Source organism: Micromys minutus (assembly GCF_963924665.1).
Source record: "Micromys minutus genome assembly, chromosome: 23".
Lineage (NCBI taxonomy): Eukaryota > Metazoa > Chordata > Mammalia > Rodentia > Muridae > Micromys > Micromys minutus.
This window is the reverse complement of record NC_137958.1, coordinates 25,425,798-25,446,241: the sequence shown is the minus strand read 5'-3', so window position 1 is coordinate 25,446,241 and position 20,444 is coordinate 25,425,798. Positions and strand designations below refer to the sequence as shown.

At 36.2% G+C, this 20,444-nt stretch overlaps 2 protein-coding genes across 2 annotated transcripts in view; one reads left to right on the top strand and one right to left on the bottom strand.

The window, feature by feature from the left end:
* ZNF804B (zinc finger protein 804B) overlaps window positions 1-20,444 on the bottom strand; it is a gene marked incomplete at both ends in the record, with an annotated part of 486,930 nt that overhangs the window by 431,052 nt on the left and 35,434 nt on the right. The gene's annotated exons all lie outside the window — the stretch shown is intronic.
* TEX47 (testis expressed 47) lies at window positions 19,011-19,772 on the top strand (the record flags this gene model as incomplete). The annotated part of the gene is made up of 1 exon (XM_080936433.1): window positions 19,011-19,772. The coding sequence occupies one exon, from the start codon at window positions 19,011-19,013 to the stop codon at window positions 19,770-19,772; it is 762 nt and encodes a 253-aa protein (XP_080792559.1).

The window sequence follows — 20,444 nt, the reverse complement described above, 5'->3', positions numbered from 1 at the left end:
TGTTTGCTGATGTGAACCAGCCATGCTGGCTTCAAAATCACAACAATCATTCCACCTCTGCCCCCGTTAGTGATGGATTAAAAGTACATAAACCATGTCCATCTTAGAAGTCTTCATTCTTGATTGAAAGCATTTTAGCAAATGATCTCTCTCCTCATGCCGTGTGTGTGTGTGTGTGTGTGTGTGTGTGTGTGTGTGTGTGTGTGTGCATGAGCATGTGTGTATGTGTTCACATGTATGGTCTATATGGGGGTTTATATGAATGTTTGCATATGTGGGCATGTGTATGGAGCATATAAAGAGTTCCTGTCTTTAAATATGACAGTCACATTTTCCAGCCTCATACCAATGAGAATACGTATTGTTCCCATCCTTTATTGGCTGAGGATGACTGAGGATGCTGTTGAGGACATAAGTAAGTCCATGTTTCTTTGAGATCCCATTCCCATCGTTGTTTACATATACCAGAAGTGGGATTACTCTGTCATATGTCAATTCTATTTTTAGTCTTGAAGAACTTTTAGGGTGCTTTTGATTTTCCGCCTCATTTTATAATCTTACTGAGAACACACAGGGGTTCTTAATTTTCTATACCTCGACAAATTTTCCCTGTGTTGTTTTAATAACAGCTGTTCTAATTAGTATGATGTGTAAACTGTGTTTAATGTTGCCCCTGGATGTTACATTGGTTGAAATATTACACAAAACATTAAACATTTCTTGGCATTAACACGGCTGAATTCCTTTTGGAATGGAGGAAGTTTAATTACCCTTATGTCTAGAAGGGTGGGTTATTGACTAGTTTAGCATCCCACTATTAATCTGCTGACTGTTCCGTTCAAGAAGACTATAGCCCTTCTAGCTGTTGGTGACTCTGGTAAATGTGACTGCACTAGTTGCAGTAAAGGAAAGGTGAAAAGGTGTCTGTGTTCTATAAGAATGTCTCAAGAAAACAAATTGCATAATATGTGACCCTCAAAACTTTTTCAAAATACGTCCTTAACAACCTGAATGTAAATTTCTGCCCTTTGAAGAGCCCTGTGTTAGATTCTCTCAGAACTTAGGTTGTATCATCTTTTATTTCATGTTTAAACATGAATGATGATAACAACTTATTATTCTTAAATCATGAAATCTCTTATTCACACTTGAGGAAATTGTGCTTCTTAGCTTATGACAGTGAAGATGCACACCATCTCTAACTTGGTCTTAAATATTATACATTCAGAATTTATTCCCAGGACAAATGGCCCATCTCTCTGTAGAGCACCTCGACAGAATTTTGCAGACAGTTAAAAATGATCAGTTGTATATGTGTATGATCTTAATTATGGAGTAAATTATTTAAAATGGGATTAAAATAATCCCATATTGTGGCTTATTTAAATGTGTATACCTTTCAAAACAGCTAATGTCTGGAGTTGGCTCATATTAACACTCATCATTATAACAAAATCTATGCGACAAGGAAAGATACTGTTTTTGTTTTATAGCTAATGCTTTATTAATGATTTTATGTATTTTATAGAATGTTAATGACATTTGAATATAATTTTTACATGTTTACAGTTTCTTATAATAATAGAAGGCTTTCAAAATATGATACTATGTGGCAAAATCAAATTAGAGCAGAGAATTTCAGTAAAAGTCCAAGAAGTCTTTTGGTATAATATCAATTTTGCATGTCAGTTAAACCTTACTCTATGTAGAAACAAAGATTTTGTAGTTGCAGTGACTGCAGCAAATCACAGGCTGTCTGTGATCAATGACTTCTCTGCATTGGAAGACTTGGTTACATATCATCTTGCTCCTTTTATTTTCTAAATGTAAAGAATGTGATAAAGGAGGAAAACCTCTCATCACTATATGAGGGGGCAAACTCAGATGGATCATAGCTGTATAGCTTAGTCTCAAAGAGACAGAGACATTTTCTCCTTTGCAGAGGGGTGTGTTCCTTAACAAGAGGATGCCACCATGCTGAGAAATTGGCACACTCGGGCAGGAAGCCTTCATTCTAACTATGTGTGTATTGACTATATCTCCTCACATACTGGTAATGGGAAAACAAATCAATGTTGTAGATAAAAAGTGTTTTTCTGTACATGAAAGTACTTTCCCAATGTAGGGGAAGGCCAAATCATGGAGGCGAGATTTGGTGATTGGGAGAGAGAGCAACTTCACATAAGCAAGGGCACAGTTGGGTGGGTGGGAGTGGGGAGAGAGGTGGTAACATTTGAAATGTAAGTACAGAGAATATCCAATAACAATGCAAAGAAAGGGATGGTGATTGCCCCAGAAGTTTTTTTATTGTTGAAAATAATTTTTGCTATCCTGGGATTTTTGTTATTTCAAATGAATTTGCAAATGTCTCTAACTCTATAAAGAATTGAGTTGAAAATTTGAGGTGGATTACATTGAATCCATAGATTGCTTTTGGGAAGATGGTTGTCCTTCTTTTTTTTTTTTTTTTTTTTTTGTTGATCCTTTCAGTTCAGAAATATGGGAGATCTTTCCATCTTCTGAGATTTCCTTCAATTTTCCTTTTCAGAGATTTGAAGTTCTTGTCATGCAAATCTTTCACTTGCTTGGTTAGAGTCACACCAAGGTATTTTATATTATTTCTGACTATTGTGAAGGGTATCATTTTTCTAATTTCTTTCTCAGCCTGTTTATTCTATGAGTAGGGAAAGGCCACTGATTTGTTTGAGTTAATTTAATAACCAGCCTATTAGCTGAAGTTGTTTATCAGCTGTAAAAGTTCTCCAATAGAATTTTGGGGGTCATTTAAATATACTATCATATCATCTACAAATAGTGATATTATGACTTCTTCTTTGCAAGCTTGTATCCCTTTGACCTCCTTTTGTTGTCCAATTGCTCTGGCTAGGACTTCCAGTACTATATTGAATAGGTAGGGGGAGAGTGAGCAGCCTTGTCTAGTCCTTGATTTTAGTGGGCTTGCTTCAAGTTTCTAACCATATAGTTTTATGTTGCCTATTGGTTTGCTGTATATTGCTTATACTATGTTTAGGTATGGGCCTTGAATTCCTGATCTTTCCAAGACTCTAACATGAAAGTGTATTAAATTTTGTCAGTGATTTCTCAGTATCTAATGATCACATGGTATTTTTTCTTTGAGTTTGCTAATATACTGAATTTCATTGATGAATTTTGATATACTGAACCATCTCTGCATCCCTGGGATTAAGCCTACTTGGTCATGGTGAGTGATCAGTTTGATGTGATCTTGGATTCGGTTTGCAAGCATTTTATTGAGCATTTATACATCAATATGCATGAGGAAAATTGGTTTGAAGTTCTCTCTCTTTGTAGGGTCTTTGTGTGGCTTAGGTATAAACATGATTGTGGCTTTGAAGAATGAGCTGGCTAATGATACTGAGATTCTACCTCACACCAGTCAAAATGGTTAAGATAAAAAATTCAGGTGAGAGCAGATGCTGGCTCTCATAGAGAAGAGAATATAGAGAAATGAAAATACTCCTCCATTGTTGGGGGGATTGCAAGCTGGACAAACAACTCTGGAAATCAGTTTGGCAGTTCTTCAGAAATCTGAACATAGTACTACCTGACTATCCAGTCTACACTCCTGGGCATATACTCAAAAGACTCTGCAACATATAACAAGGTCACATGCTCCATCATGTTCATAGCAGCCTTACTTATAATAGCAAGAGGCTGGAAAGAACCCAGATGACCTTCAGTAGAGGAATGAATACAGAAATTGAGAAACATTTACACAATTTGGTACTACTCAGCTACTAAAAACAATGACTTCATGAAATTTCTAGGCAAATGGATGAAACTAGAAGCAATCATCCTGAGTGAGGTAACAGTTACAAAAGGACACAGATTGTATGCACTCACTGATAAGCAAATACTAGCCCAAATATCTCTGAATACCCAAGAAACAGTTCACAGACTTTAGGAAGCTCAAAAAGAAGAAAGGCCAGAATATAGATTCCACAGTCTTTCTTAGAAGGAAGAACCAAACACTCATCGATGGAAATACAGGAATAAATGGAAGAGCAGGGATTGAAAAAAAGATCATCCAGAGACCGCCTCACCTGGGGATCCATCCCATATGCAGCCACCAAACCCATATAATATTGTTGATGCCATGAAGTGTTTATTGGCAGGAACCAGATATGGATGCCTCCTCAGAGACTCTGACAGAGTCAGACTGATACGGATTAGGATGCTTGCAGCTAACCATATGAATGAACATAGGGACCACAGTGAAGGAGCTAGAGAAAAGACTGAAGGAGCCTAAAGGTTTTGTGGCCCATGGGAAGAACAACATCATCAGCCAACCAAACTCTCCAGAGCTCCCAGGGACCAAAACACCAACCAATGAGTACCCATGATTTCAGTTCCATATCTATCAAAGATAACATTGTCTGGCACCAATGGGAGGAGAGGCCTTTGTTCTATGCTTATATTCCCAGTGTGGGGGAATGCCAAGGCACTGAAGTATGAGAGGGTGGTTGGGAAAGGGAGCACTTTCATGGAGATTGAAAGGAAAGATGGAAGTGGGGAAAAGGGGAAAATATTTGAAATGTAAATATAGAGCATATCCAATAAAAAAAAAAATAGAAAAGGCAAGTTTTATACACAGAAAGAAACAGTTATACGTTTATTTTGACTATGAAGTTTAATGTTAAATTTTATTTTAGCTATTTGTTTGTTTTGAAACAAGATAGACCTATATACTTCCAAAGCTTCCTGTTATCTAAATAATCTAGGCTGCCTTTGAGTAGTTGGCAAACCTCTTAACTCAACCTCCTAAGAGATGGATTTAAAACCTGCACTACTATGTCCAGTGTATTATTTTAAGTTTCTAATTTAAAATTTTAATTTTACCCTCAAATTTGTAGTACCAATTCACAAATTATTCAGCTAAAAATGCTAACTGTACCTTCTGAGAGACTTTGGACTTAACATTAGCCCAGAAGTTAATTTTTTCTTTTAAATTTGAGACTTTAAAAAAATAAATTAGTTGTCTAACAGAACACATTATAGGCAGACAGGGAGATAATAATAATAGATTATTTATAGATACATAAATAGTAAATATTCTAACAATTTTTAAAACTGTGGCAAGTTTTTAAACTTAAAATAACAGATTTAAATCAATCACTCAGTAACACATTTGAAAGTGGACGTCAATGACTTATTTGTTAATTTAGAAAAGCCAGATTTTCTTAACACACTAGATAGCACTGAAATACAAGTATCTTGAATCTATTCTTAATACCAAGATGTTTATGGCACAACTCACTCATTCAAAGTTTAGCCTATAAATTATAACTCTTTCAAGGTGAAAATGTATGACCTGCAAAGAAAACTGCAGCATTGCTCTGCTGGCCATGAGAGGTCAGGGTCTCAGGGTAATGCAGACCAAGCTCTGGCCATATTAGGTCATACATCATACTGTATCCTTAGTCTGTGAGAGGAACTTGATAACTTGGAGGAGCTGGACTTCTCACTTCTATAAGCTTCATAGCCAGAGCCTGAAACTTTATTGTGTTTTTAATTCTATTTATATTTTTATCTTCTACTGGGAATATAAACCATATTATATATATATATATATATATATATGTATGTATATATATGTATGTGTATTTTATAGATTATAAAAATATGTACATGCATGCACATATATAAAATCCTGATAGAGTTTAAATGAATAACACCCATATTTAATCCCAATGTCTAATTATTTTGTATTCGATCATATTCATGTACACATGTTTATTGTAGAGATGAAAAATAGGAGTGAGAAGATGATTAAACCTTCAAAATATTTACTTTGGAAGTCAAAAAAAGCCATGATCTTCTTACACCCTAACATCACCACCAGAAAACATCGTAAGACTTTTTGATAAAGCCTAGGGTATAAAGAAATACTTCCTATTTTTCTCTTTCTCATTTTAGCACTCTTCCCTCCAGCTGAGGAAAAGTGTGTAGTAAGTACTGGTTCAATGGTTGGACGCCTATGTGGCATCGTCTGGGGATGGCTGTATCAGGGCCACCAGGTCCCTGTTCAACCTCCACGCTGTATCATCATGGATGCTTATCTACAGAGTGAAGCAACATTGAGATTTTCCCACTACAACTGTAAGAATTCTCTCAGCTGGAGGCTTTCCTCATAATCACAAAAGTTCCACTATTTAGAAACCTTTGTTGAAACCCTCCTGGCAGAAATGCAAAATAGGTTTAACGCTACCAGTAATTTATTTCTGAAATGAGTGTTTAACGATTTCTATTCCAAAACGTTGAAAAAATCTAACAAGCAATTCTTAATGATGTAAGAGCTACAAGTGGAGATCTTTCACACCATGAAACTCTCAGAGAAACAGCAAAGCTGAGGTTTTATCTGTGCTATGAATAAAAAGACACCGGCACAAGCCCCAGAGTCATCATCTGCCTGCTCAGGAAATATGATTAATTTAAGATAAATAGATGCTGGTTTCACACATGCTGATTATATTTCCTAGTGACTGCCTCGGCAACTCTCTCTGTACAACATCATAAAGTCTTCAGCAAGGCCTGTATCTCCCCCTCAAGTCACACATTACAGTGGAGATTTAATCCGGAGACTTGATGCAGTAAAATTCAATGAATTTTACTTTAATTTTTCTATAATCTGCTGGGATAATGCTCATCCCTTTTAGCTAAACTTTTCATGGCATAAGCTTTTGTTACTTGTGCTTATACAACAGTTTCAGAAAACTTAACCATAAAATGTGGTAACAAAATTACGTCATTTAAATTAGTAACTAGAACAGGAGACTGCCAATGGTATCTGGATTTGCTTTTAACCTTTTGTAAAACTGACTTCTTCAACTAAATACTAAGGCTATAAAATTGTGTTTAGCCCATAAAATACTAATTTCTTAGCTAAAATCAAAATCAAAAAAACAAAAACAACATCGATAAACAAAAAAAAGTCCTTTGGAAACCACAGAAAATATTTAGGAGGCTAGCGACCTGGGTTAAAATTCAGTATTGGAAAACATGGCCAACAGGAATTTCTTTGTATTTATGAGACACAAGTCTTAGAAAATGACCTTGCCAAAAAATCTAAAACTAACTTAGCTCTAAAATAGATTATTGGACTCAAATCTATTATCTAAGAATGATATCTATTCACTAAACCAAAATGGCGCCACTGGTCCCAAACTCTACAACATCTCACAGACTTTAAGCCTTGGATCTAACATGGATGCTTAATTTGGACAAAAGTAAAAACTTAAAATGTATGCTTTCTTCTACTGTGCTGTGGCTACTGCTGAAAACTTACAGAAATAGAAGGACAGAGACACACAGAGAGAGAGAGAGAGAGAGTCAGAACTTGAGACAGAGAGACTGTGAGACCAGAGACTGAAACACAGAGACAGAGAGAGAAACAGAGAAAGAAACAGAGATGACAGAGGCAGAGATATTTGTATAAATCCTCATCAGAAAAATACAGTATTTTGAGAATACGATGAATTTAATACATCCTGCAAGGATTTAAGGCTCAAGCAGATATAAACACATGCAGTTCATGCAGAGGACATGGATTCTATTCCTAGTTCCAAATCAGGATGGCCACAGGAACACCTGTTCCAGAGGATCTGTTGTTATTTTTATGCCTCAGTAGATGTTTGTATACATATATAACTTGAAGTATGTATGTATATATTCAACCAATGAACACAATGTGTGTAGGTGTGTGTGTGTGTGTGTGTGTGTGTGTGTGTGTGTTCTCATGCTTGAGCCTAAAGCTATCATGATTTGGAGAATTGTGCATTTACAGTTGTGTCTTTATGTGATTTGTATAATTATGAATTTCTCTGGTGTGCCACAATATAACAGTAGAAGTTAGGCAGTTAAATATAAAGAAAATTACACAAAGAATGTAAATTATTCAAGTAGAGATTTTATTTCTAATAACTAGGTTACTGGGCTAGGAGTTAGGAACTTAGCTAGTCAAACACTATCATATAAAATTTTCTATAGTTAAAAGAAACATAAAATGATTAATTTGAGAATGCAGGGCATAGAGTCAACATGTGTGTTTTGCCAAAAAAAAAAAAAAAAAAAAAAAAAAAAAAAAAAAAAAGGTAAAGGAAAGAACAAAAAATGAAAACAAAAACAAAGAAAACCCTCTGGTGAGACAAAAGTGATCCATTTTAAACTGATATCCAATAGGCCAATCATGGTCTTTATGTAGTGAAGAGGTACATGTTTTTATAGAGACTAATGATTAGAGTAAAAGAAATACCATGCACCACATGGTTACTTATATGCCCTCAGTCCAGGTCTGCAATTCAAGAAGAGGGAAGACAAATGCCTCCACTCCACTATGAAGAGATCATTACCCACAGGAAGATACACCCTGGACTTAGCAACCACACCTGTCTCACTGTGTTCAAATGATTTTCAAAACACTATATCCCCATCTAAAACAAACAAAACAAAAGGTTGTACCTTGAACTATATGTATTAAAATGTATTAAAATTTGTGATGCACTGTTCTATTAGATTCTCATATTCCACAGTTGCTGATGGTAGTGTTAGTTTCTGAAAATATATATTGGCTAAACAAAACGTTCTCAGTTGAGGAATATCGAATGGCTGAGAAATATCTGAGGAAGTGCTCAACATCCTTGGCCATCAGGGAAATGCAAATCAAAACAACCCTGAGATTCCACCTCACACCAGTCATATTGGCCAAGATCCAAAACACAGATGACAACAGATGCTGGCGAGGTTGCGGAGAAAGAGGAACACTTCTCCACTGTTGGTGGGGATGCAAACTAATATAACCACTCTGGAAATCAGTCTGGCGATACCTCAGAAAATTGGACATAATACTACCTGAAGACCCAGCTATTCCACTTCTGGGCATATACCCCAGAGACACCTTAGTACACAACAAAGATATATGCACCACAATGTTCATAGCAGCTCTATTTATAATAGCCAGAAGCTGGAAAGAACCCAGATGTCCTTCAGAAGATGAATGGATACAAAAATTGTGGTACATTTACACAATGAAATACTACTCAGCCACCAGAAACAATGACTTGACAAAATTCTTAAGAAAATGGCTGCATCTAGAGAATATCATTCTGAGTGAGATAACCCAGTCACAAAAGAACAGACATAATATGCAGTCACTGATAATGGGATGCTAACCCCAGAGGCTCGCACTGCCCCAGAAACAACTCACAGACTGTATGAAGTCCAAGAAATAAAGAAAACAAAACAAAACAAAACAAAAAAATCTTTATACAACAAGAAAACTTGACTATTTCCATGTTACATTTTGTTTTACATGTACTTTATGCTCATTGTAACTATTAAGTTTTCAATGCATACTATTAAACCTTTAAAAAATCAAGTACTGACTAACAAATATATTCATACAGTTTTATGTAAAAATTATTTTAAAATCTCAAAAAAAGTACTGACAAAAATGTATTATATAATTTTATGCAAAAAATGCTTAAATTCTGTACATTTATCTTTGTTTTGTAAAATAAAGTTGTTAAAAAAATTTTCCAGTCTTGTCCAATTAAACTGAGGTCTGATTTTAAAATATAACCTGATAGCATTAAAAAAAAAAAAAAGAATTTTCCCTTGCCAAATAGCCCAAGAATACCCCTTAAACTACTCAGCATCAAACATACAACCAGATTATATTACTTTTTTCCTAAAATAGCATTTAATGAGTGCTTACTGAGTACTACAATGTTCAGAATCATATGGTGAATCTTGGAACAGCCCTGGCACTGGTTATCAAAACAACCATCATCTCTCTTGTAAAGTAGTTGAGAAAGAGGTATCATGTCTGTGATTCATCTTTCATGTAAAAGTTTTGCCAACTTTGCTACAAAGTAAACAACTTTCAGGTTGGGAGGGTACCACATTGTGCAGCATTTCCCTTAACTGTATGATGTGCTTTCTGTTGGTGCTAAGCTCCTTCCAGTTCTAAAAGTAGATTAGCTCAATCTTCTCCATCTAATGCAATAATTACATAAAGATAAACCAAAAGTGACCTGAAATAATTACATTTATTATTGAAGATATTCTATTATAATCCAGAATGTACATAGTAGACATATCAGAATTCTGAAGATATTGGTCTATGCACACTCCCTTTTGTATATATAAAACATCAAATTTCCCCCAAACACTGTATATTGTGGTAAATTTAATGAAATTTGTCTGTGACTAGGTCACTTCATACAATATGGAACAAGTACGGTAGTAAGCCATGTCTTTAGAAATAGAAAACATCAAGATTAAGAGAAAAATAGAAAGTGTGAATGGAATTCAGAGTTTAATACTATATATACTCTAGAAGATAGAATTACCTCCTATACTCAAGATATTTTCAGGCAGGGGCTGGAGAGATGGCTCAGTGGTTAAGAGCACTGACTGCTCTTTCAGAGGTCCTGAGTTCGAATCCCAGCAACCATATGGTGGCTCACACTCATCTGTAATGGATCTGATGTCTTCTTCTCATGTGTCTGAAGATAGTAACTGTGTTCTCAAATAAATGAAATAAATAAATCTTTAAAAAAAGATATTTTCAGGCAAATAACATTGTATACTGTTTTAAAACTTCTATTCTCCCAAAAGAAAACAATGGCACTTTGAGGAGGGACTAGAATACTTATTTTCATTGCAGAGACACCTTGGATCTCTACTACATGCATACCTTGCACTTTTCCTCCTTACAATTTGTTATCCAAACAATTGCATACAAATGCTTGTGAGACATCTGTGATCACCCACTCTTCTGCAGTTCTTTTAAGTGTTGACACCTCTGGGCCAAAGAAAGACAATAGAAAAAATCCTACTTGTTTTACGTATCCAAGAAAATGTAAAATCGGTGACTTTTAATGGTAATACCAAAAGTTATAGACTTTACTCCTTTCTTTAGACTTTAACACTAATCCATATTGAAACTCCCTTGAACTGGTCTCCTGAAACTGCTTTTATTTTCCATCTTTTCTGGTATTTTGTTGCCTCTTTCTCTGTTTCCTCAATGTACATATTCCAAAGATATTTTAACAACCTTAATTTATGTAGATGTCATGACCACACACTTCCTATGTACTCAGTTCTTCTGTCAGAGCACACAAATGTTAAGTGTGCATCACAAGTCCGGAATCCATGCATTCTCGTGTGCATTTATATCCAGATTTCTCCAAGGCAACTCCACTATAATTTACGCAAAGCACTTTTCTTCTTAAATCATGTTTTTCCCTTCATGCTTCACCTTTTTGGTTGAGTTTTTGTTGGTTTGTTTGTTTTTTGTCTTTTTTGTGGTTTTGTTTTTTGGCTTTCAGTTTATCTGTGTTATATGCACACAGGTGTGTAAACACATGTTTCTGTGCATTTTTGTTTCTTTGTTTATGGTTGTTTGTGTTTAGTATGGTCTGGAGAGTCAATCTCTTCTTCTCATGTTTATACAGCAAGAACTTTTGTCCCCTGAAAGAGTTTCCAGCACTTACATCTGTAAATGTTTTACATTTTACAATATCCAAACAGTAATGGGCATTCTAACACTCAGTATCATCTCTAAACCCTTATCATTTATCTTCAGATGGTCATACCTGTGTACTTTAATGATGGCTACCTACTTTCCTCAGTCTTGAGCTTCTCACATCTGTATGTATAAATGGTAGGTAACTCCCTCCCCCAGTCTTCACCAAGACTTTGTCTCAAACTCTTAATGTCTAGCAGTTGCAAAATCTTTACAAACACAATTATTTTTTCTTGTTGATATAAAAAATGTTATATACTAGGATAATTAAACTGTGTTTTGATAACTTCCATTTGCAACAGTTTTCCCTTTCTTACCTCCTAGGGGATTCAGGCTTCCTAAGTCTTGTTTCTTCTAATTCAACTGAGTTCATGATTCATCATTTTCTTTTTTAAATTGTTTTATTGGATACTCTCTGTATTTACAATTCAAATGTTATATCCTTCCCCGTTTCCATCCACTGTACCCCTCAACTTGTCTCCACGAAGGTGCACCCTCTCCCAATTACCCTTTCCACCTCATCTTCTTGGCATTCCCCTACATTGAGAAAATGCACCCTTAATGGTCCAACGGTCTTTTCTTACATTGATGCCAGACACTGATATCCTCTGCTACATATGCAACTGGAACCATGGGTTTCTCCATATGCACTCAGTGGCTGGTGTTTTAGACCACAGCAGTTGTGGTAGGTTTGGTTGGTTGATTATGTTGGTCTTCCCATAAAGTTGCAAACCCTTTCTGCTCCTTTAGTTATTTTTCTAGGTCCTTCATTGGAGTCCCTGAGTTCAGCCTGGTGGTTAGCTGCAAGCATGCTCAGCTGTATCTGCATGATTCCTGCAGAGCCTCTGAGGAGGCACCAATATCTGGTTCCTGCCAGTAAGAACTTCTTGACATCAGCTATAGTGCTTGGGTTTAGTAGCTGCATATGGGGTGGATCCCCAGGTGAGGTGGTCTCAGAATGATCTTTTTTTCATTCCCCCTTTCTCTATTTGACCTTACTTATAGAGGGCTTATATTCAATGTATACAAAGAACTCAAGAAATTTAAATCCAGAGAATCAATTAATCCTATTAAAAATGAGGTATAGAGCTAAACAATATTTCTCAGCTGAGGAATATGAAATGGCCAAGAAGCACCTAAGAAAATGCTCAATATCCCTAGTCATAGGGAAATGCAAATTAAAACAACCCTGAGATTCTATCTCACACGAGTCAGAATGGCTAAAATCAAAAACTCAGGTGACAGCAGATGCTGGTGAGGATGTGGAGAAAGAGGAATACTCCTCCATTGTTGGTGCGATTGTAAGCTGGTACAACCACTCTGAAAATCAGTTTGGTGGTTTCTCAGTAAATGGGACATAGTACTACCTGAAGACCCAACTATTCCACTCCTGGACATATATCCAAAAGATTTTTCAACATACAAGGGCACATGCTCCATCATATTCATATCAGCCTTGCTTATAATAGCCAGAAGCTGGAAAGATCCCAGATGTAGATGCCCTTCAACAGAGGATTGAATATAGAGCATGTGGTGCATTTACACAATGGAGTACGATTCAGTTATTAGAAACAATGACATTATGAACTTTCTAGGCAAATGGATGGAACTGGAAATTATCATGCTGAGTGAGATACCCCAATTCACAAAAGAACACACACACAGTATGCACTCACTGCTAAGTGAATACTAGTCCCAGAAATTTCTGAATTCCTAAGAAACAATTTACAGACATTATGAAGCTCAAAAAGAAGGAAGGCCAGAATGAGATGCCTCAGTTCTTCTCAGAGGGGAGAACAAAACACTCAGGAGATGCACCATTTTCTAAGTTCTCCTCATTAAATCTCTCCCAAGATGGATGATATCAGAATCTCCAAGGGAGCATCATATCTGTAATCTTTCATTATATCAGTATTGTGATGAGCAGCCAGTGTGTGTACAAATGTTGTGAGTATGTGTGACTATGCAGGTGAAGACAGAGGTTCACACTAATTGTCTTCCTCAATAGATATCCATCTTATTGAGGGAAATTTTTTTAATGTTCAATATTAATTTCAGAATAATAACACTGCAATGCAATCAATGCATGTGTTCATTTTCTCAGCTTTCTTGTAGTTCCTACCACAATTTGTTTTTTTATCACAGTGGTTATTAATGTTTTTCTTTATTTTCCATGCTTAGGAGAGTCACTATATTCCTCAGAAGTAGGAAAAAAAATTAACTGATGGTTCAAATTGCAAAACTACTTTCTAAAAAGTTTAAAGCAACCAATCTTCAACTAACAGCAGATAAAATGTTCAGTTGTTAACTGCAAGTCCTTTAAAGGGTCCCGAGTGCTTCTATTGTCTACCTATAATTTCTTTTATTTGCAGAAGTAAAAATTTTCTGAAAGTAGATATAGTTAAAGATACTCATTTTTTTAATGAGAAAATAAAAGCCAAACTATACTCCAGGCCAACAACTCACCTGGATACACTCAACAATTCACCTCTATATACTTATTGTTGGGGTCCAGCCTCAACCCAGGTTCAGGGTTCTCAACTGGAAGCATGGATATCGGGAAGGGTCATAATAAATAAACACAGACTACTTTTGGGGTATAAGCTGACAGGCAATCTTTCAAAGCTTAAAGTTATTCTCTCTCTCTCTCTCTCTCTCTCTCTCTCTCTCTCTCTCTCTCTCTCTCACACACACACACACACACACACACACACACACACTCACATGAACACATACTCATACATGCTTTTACATTTGCTCAGTCACTTGCTTGCTCTCTCGCTCAATTGCTTGCTCACTCACCTGCTTGCTCACTTACTCATTCACTAATCTCTCTCTTTCCACAGTCTTTTATTGATACTCCAAAAGCAGGTATGAAAAAATACACTGTATAATCACTGCCAAATGAATATCAAAGGAATAACCACATCCCACTAAGAATTAAGAATTATAATTGTTCCCCAAAGTTTCAAGCTTCTCACTATTCACAAGTCTGTGCTCAAAATAATAATAATTGTAATCTTGCCGTTATTTACACTTTAACTTTTAAAGTTATTATACCTCAGAGCTCAGAGCTCCAAGGTCAGCTACTTGCATTTTCCTGTGAAGCTCTAATGATAAATGACACGGGAAAATCTGCCAGGCAGTGGCCAGAGAGAATCAAGTTAACCCTTAACTCAGAAGTTCCACTAGCTTTCAGTTCCTGTACATTTCACACAATGATTCTCCTAAAAATCTCAGTATTTTGACTTAGTTTTACTAGTACATAATTTCATGCATTCTATACTTTCTTATTCAGGAACCACTCTCAAATGTTATGTAAAACTTATTTCATAACTTCAATAATATCCTTTTGGGGGATCCCAATGTTGGCTTTAATTCATTTTCTAATAATTTCTTAAAACTTTCTTTGCAAGTCAAGCATTAATCTGGAACTACCATGGTGCGATTATTACATTGTTTCCAAGATGAGAACACACAGCCTGCACCTGGGCCATTAGGACTGTGCTGTGCTGGGCCCCTGTGCCTCAATTTCCAATTGTTTAAGAATCAAGGACCATCTAGGAGGATATAATAGAACAATTGTGCACACCAAGGCCAACTCAAAAGCAGTCACACACAAATGAAATCTATACAGCCATTGTCCAGGGCTAAGGTTAGGAGACATGGGAACAACTTTCTTCTTACAAAGAGCCACTAGGGCTACTGAGATGTCTCCATCCTGGCCTGCTGAAGGTAGTCTCTTATTTCAGATGGCTCATCCCCTGGAAGGATGTGTCTTCAGCTTCTCAGGGTCCCAGACACCATTCTTTCTTAAAAGGACCTGCCACAGACTTCTGAGATGTCTCCATCCAGGCCACTGCTGGCATTCCTTGTCATAGTATGCTGTCCCCAGCAACTTATAATCAAGTAAAGAAGAGACTTTAGCACAAGACCAGAAGCCATATGATTAAGCAAAAGACCTGTAATGCACAAAAACAAAGCAAAACAAAACATCCCAGACAATGTATTAGGAAACAAAAGCTCTAAAAATACTATTGAGTTCTTTTTGCATTGGCCATCAATTGCTGGGCATGTGGCCTACCCTTAAGTGTGCTGTTGTTTGTAAACCCAGTAGACTCTATTGGACAAAATTAATTTTTCTATGGTGGGTAGTTATCAATTTGTGGTAACGTCTGGTTTAGGTATGAGAGCTTTATCCACTTCCCCACTTAGCACTGGAACCTGATCTGGTTTAGGTCTATGCGGACCTGTGTATGCTGTCAGTCTCTGTGATCTTGTATGTGTATCAATCCTATTTGTGTCTAAAAAGCCTTGTTTTCTTGGTGTTCTCCATCTTTTCTGGTTTTTACACTATTTCTGCCTTCTTTTCTGCAGAGTTCTCTAAGCTCTGAGGGAAGGGATTTGATGGAGATCTCCAATTTAGGACTGAGCGGGGAGCTAAGTTTTAAAAACACCCTCCTTCACATTATCAAATGTCATCTAAGGTTAACAATGCTGGCAGTTAGCCTTTTCTCCAGGGAAGTAATTTAGGCCTAAGAACTGGGAGACACAAATAAACAGGCTGTGCTACTTACTCTAATAGTTCCTGTTGGAGTAAGAAACTACACAAAGATACAAGGTTCATTTGAAGAAAGTTAAGGTGCCCTGGGAGAGGGGCTGGAATATGAGATTAAGTCAAAGTGGTCTGCTTTGACTCTAACCTTAATAGGACAGTGACAAAGAATGTACTGTGTTGAAACAAGCTGGCAATTGGTTAAGGACTCAGCTGTGGTAGTTAAAAGATGTGCCAAACCTGATAATAAAGAATTACAGAGGCTGTCCCACCACTGTCAGATAATTTGCTATCATGGGATGTATTGGTTTCTGTACGAAGCTGATCCATGTTGCTATAAAAAAAATTACTAGGGTGGGTGAGAGTTTAATATTTTTCCAATGCAAGCATGGCAAGGAAGCTGATGAGAGCAAACTTGAATAATGTGTAAGTTATTAAACTATCCAAAATTTAGCATTTTCCTGTAAAACTTGGAAAAAGAATGTGCACCTATCTAAGGTAGACATATAATGTACCAACTGCAGGCCATTATTGACATTTATACCTCTCTATATGGTCTATGTGTCCTATGGAGACAGGGGACATTGGCAGTTTATTAAACAACATTATTAAACAATGTCTGTGAGAAGGCACAAGATGTAGGTTAGACAGGAGTTTGAGGATGCTGTGGGAAATAAGCTGGTGTGAAGTAATAGCATGTACAAGTGGGATAATAGAAAAGGGTCAACACTGCACATTCCTATTTACTCATAAGTGCTTCAGACTTGAACTGGGGCATCCACTCTCATTAGATCACTCTGGATAAAGTAACGAAAATGACTCTTAAACTGGATTGAAAGTGAGAAGATTTCGGTGGGAGTCACCATCTGCAGGTAAATAAATGGTGCTTTATCAGATAAGATCACAAGGACTGTAGCATTTGGAAGGTGGGAAAATAAGTTTGCAACTGTATGTAATTCATTCCAGTCAAGAATCAAATGTTCAAGAGGCATGCTGTTTCTTTTCGGCCTTTACTGACATCTTAGTATGACTGGCAAAACACAATAAAGGAAGAAAAATACCACTTGAACTTTCTACATGGTCATGTGGTAATGAGACTAAAAGTCAGGGGAGCAACTTAACTAACATGTGAGAAATAAAATAAATTTAAAAAGAATATATGGGAAATAGGAATATATATATCTATATCTATATCTATCTATATCTATATATATATCTATATCTATATCTATCTATATCTATCTATATCTATCTATCTATCTATATTTATATATATATATATATATATATATATGAAGCAAAATATCTGGGTTAGTAAAATTATTGTTTTGACCAGTACAAAGTAGACTCAGATAAAATAATTTCTAAGATGATAAGAGAGGTAATTCATGTTTTAAATCTGATACCAAACACTGACTAAGAGAACACTTTGGAGGGGATTCAGTGAACAAGGAGCTGGGTCACAGTTATTGAGGAATTATGGCTAGTTGTTATGCATCACACAATTAAAGATTTATTAAATCACCTCTCAGCTTCACTTTCTAGAATAATTTATCACTGCAAATCATTAAAATCAGATCATTAGTTTGAATAATGAAAATCTCAGGAGAAAAGTGTTCTCTAAGGTACTTTTTTATTACATAGTTTTTTTTTCTAACTCTGTCTCATTCATATTATTGTTTAGAGCTCATGTAAATGTAATATTAAAAGATGATTTTACATTGAACTTTTAAAATTAATCCAAATTCACTTTACATAGGCCAAATGACATTGTAAAACATTTTTATAACAGGTGCATTAACACAGAGATTCAGATAGGAGTTTCTAAAGTTTGTAACTAGTGTTGAAGTGAAATATAGGAACAAAGCTATTGCCACCATAGCTTTGATTTACTGACATATAGAGATATAAAAAAAAAAAAGTGTCCGGGACTCCTACTTCTCTGACAAACAAAAATTTGTAGCAAAAACAAACAGAAAACAAAATCCCAAAGACCAAAAAGCATTCTGAAAAAGAAGTTCCCATTTTCTCCACAAACCACAGTGCTTTTGAAGATTTCATTGGGCTGATCTCATTAAATCAGATTTAGGACTAGATCCAGGTGGCTCTTTGATGCTAAGGATGGTCTAACCTTTTTCATGACCTATGGTAATAGAACCCTGGCTAGGACAGTTGAGGGGACAGGGCACTGGCAGTTGGAAGCATGGCAGAGGTCAAGACAAGAGGACCTCAGACTTCAAAGACAGGTAAAAGTACCTGATATCTAAAAACAAAGTTAAGGTGCCCTGACAGAGGGGCTGGAATATGAGATTAAGTCAAAACAGCAGTTCACTTGGCTTTTATCTTAATAAGACAGCGACAAAGATGAAATGTATTGATAAAAGGATAAAGTAATCAATTAACCCCCCACAGTGTTCTGTTATTATTAAAGCAAGACTATTAAATTTTAGTATTGGGGGTAAACGTTAAATAAACTAATAATATCCTTTAGTAATCCTGATTTATTTTTATCATTACAGGCCAGTTAAATTTACGTTAAATATTAGAAAAACCACTTGTCCCAGAAACATTTAAAGTGCACAGGTATAATCTGTGATCAGAGATACCCAGAGAGGGTTTCTCATAAAGCAGGAGATTTATTTCCTTGCAAACTCTGATGCAATGGCTATATTTGCATTCTTGTTTTTACCACTGCTTCTATTTCTAAGACATTGTTTACAGCACAGAGTAGGGATTTTGTCACTCACTAACATCTGGCAAACTCTTAACTCCTGTTCTTTTTCTTTTTATCTTGTTTTTTTTTTTTTTTTTGTCATAAGAAATAAAAATAAGAGTTCATCACCAGTGAAGACTTATAATCATCTAGAAAACAAAATAAGATTCAGCATGTCTTTCATGGCCCACACTCGGAAGGGCAGCAAAAAGCAATTTCAAGTGGATCCTCTTCTTATACCCAAGGTTCCTCGTACCAATTACTTGCACCTTCAGGAAGAAAAGCACAGGCTACATCTAAAGAAATTCCTCCTTCACAGGCTGTTTCTAGTGGGCCACATACAAGCCAACACAGAGAAAAAGGAGATTTCTGAATACTATGAGCAGCTGTTCCAGTCAATTCTGAAACATCATTTAGGTGAAGTAGTAACAGGGCTTTTGCTCATATACCCAAGTACATTTCTACACGTCCTTGAGAGTTCCAACGGCACACTGTTCCGGATTCTTCTAGATTATGTTGCCCGCGATAAGGGTGAGACCGTATTTATGATGCGAAACATGAAAATCATTGTTGCTTCTCATAACATCCCCACGAGGTTGTTCATGCAATGGCATATTTCTGTCGTCAAAGTCCCTGTTTTGTACCTAGATGACGACACGCAGTCGCGATCTGTAGCAGAAGTCACCACAGATTTCCTAACCATGACTCACAAGTTGGCAGTCCATCTTTACAAGACGCTGAAAGTGGGCGCAAAAGGCCCAGGAGACAACTTACACCAACTCGCCCCTGAACTCATTATCCCAGAACGAGCTATCAAGTTCTTATGCAAAGCTGAAGAATTCATGGACCCCGAGTCATTCTTAAGCATGTACAACAGACCCATACATGTTACCCTGGATTCTGATACTGTGTGGCCAGCTCCTTCCCGTTTCTAGGATTGGGAGACATCATTTGGGTCTGTTTCATCACGTTTTTATACTACTTTAGAAACAAATACCTAAACTTACTCTTAAAAAAAAAAAAAAAAAAAAAAAAAAACGAACAGAACATTAAAGTATGAACATACTTAGAATGCTAATATTAGAGCTAAACATAGAAATACATCTATTTGTTGTGTTATGAAGCTCAGCTCATTTTTTAAGTAAATGGGTTTAATAAATTTGTAAGCTCCATCAGGTTTATGGGATACTTTAGGGCAGAGTGGAAGGGAGTTAACACCATTTGAGCATTAGGTTCTCATGCATTCAACAGTTAACAAGCAGTCTTTGTCATGTGACACAAGAAAGGTGTTTGGGGGTTGGATCACTTCTAACAGTTAGACCCTTAAGAAACGTGTAACCTAGAGTTACAACCAAGCATGCTATATAAAAATTATACAGTAAAATATATATTAAGATAAGTTACCGTATAGTATTAAGAGGTAGCTCTTCCAGAACATAAGTGAATAAACTATTAATACGCAACTCCTGCATCGAAGAAAATAAAGCCTAACTTCTTAAAACAGCCCTGAAGTACCCATATTCTGGCCTATTTAATCAGTAATAATGAACATATTATAAAGCTGAACAACAGTTTTATGAAACAACTAGAAAGCACTTTCAAGCAAC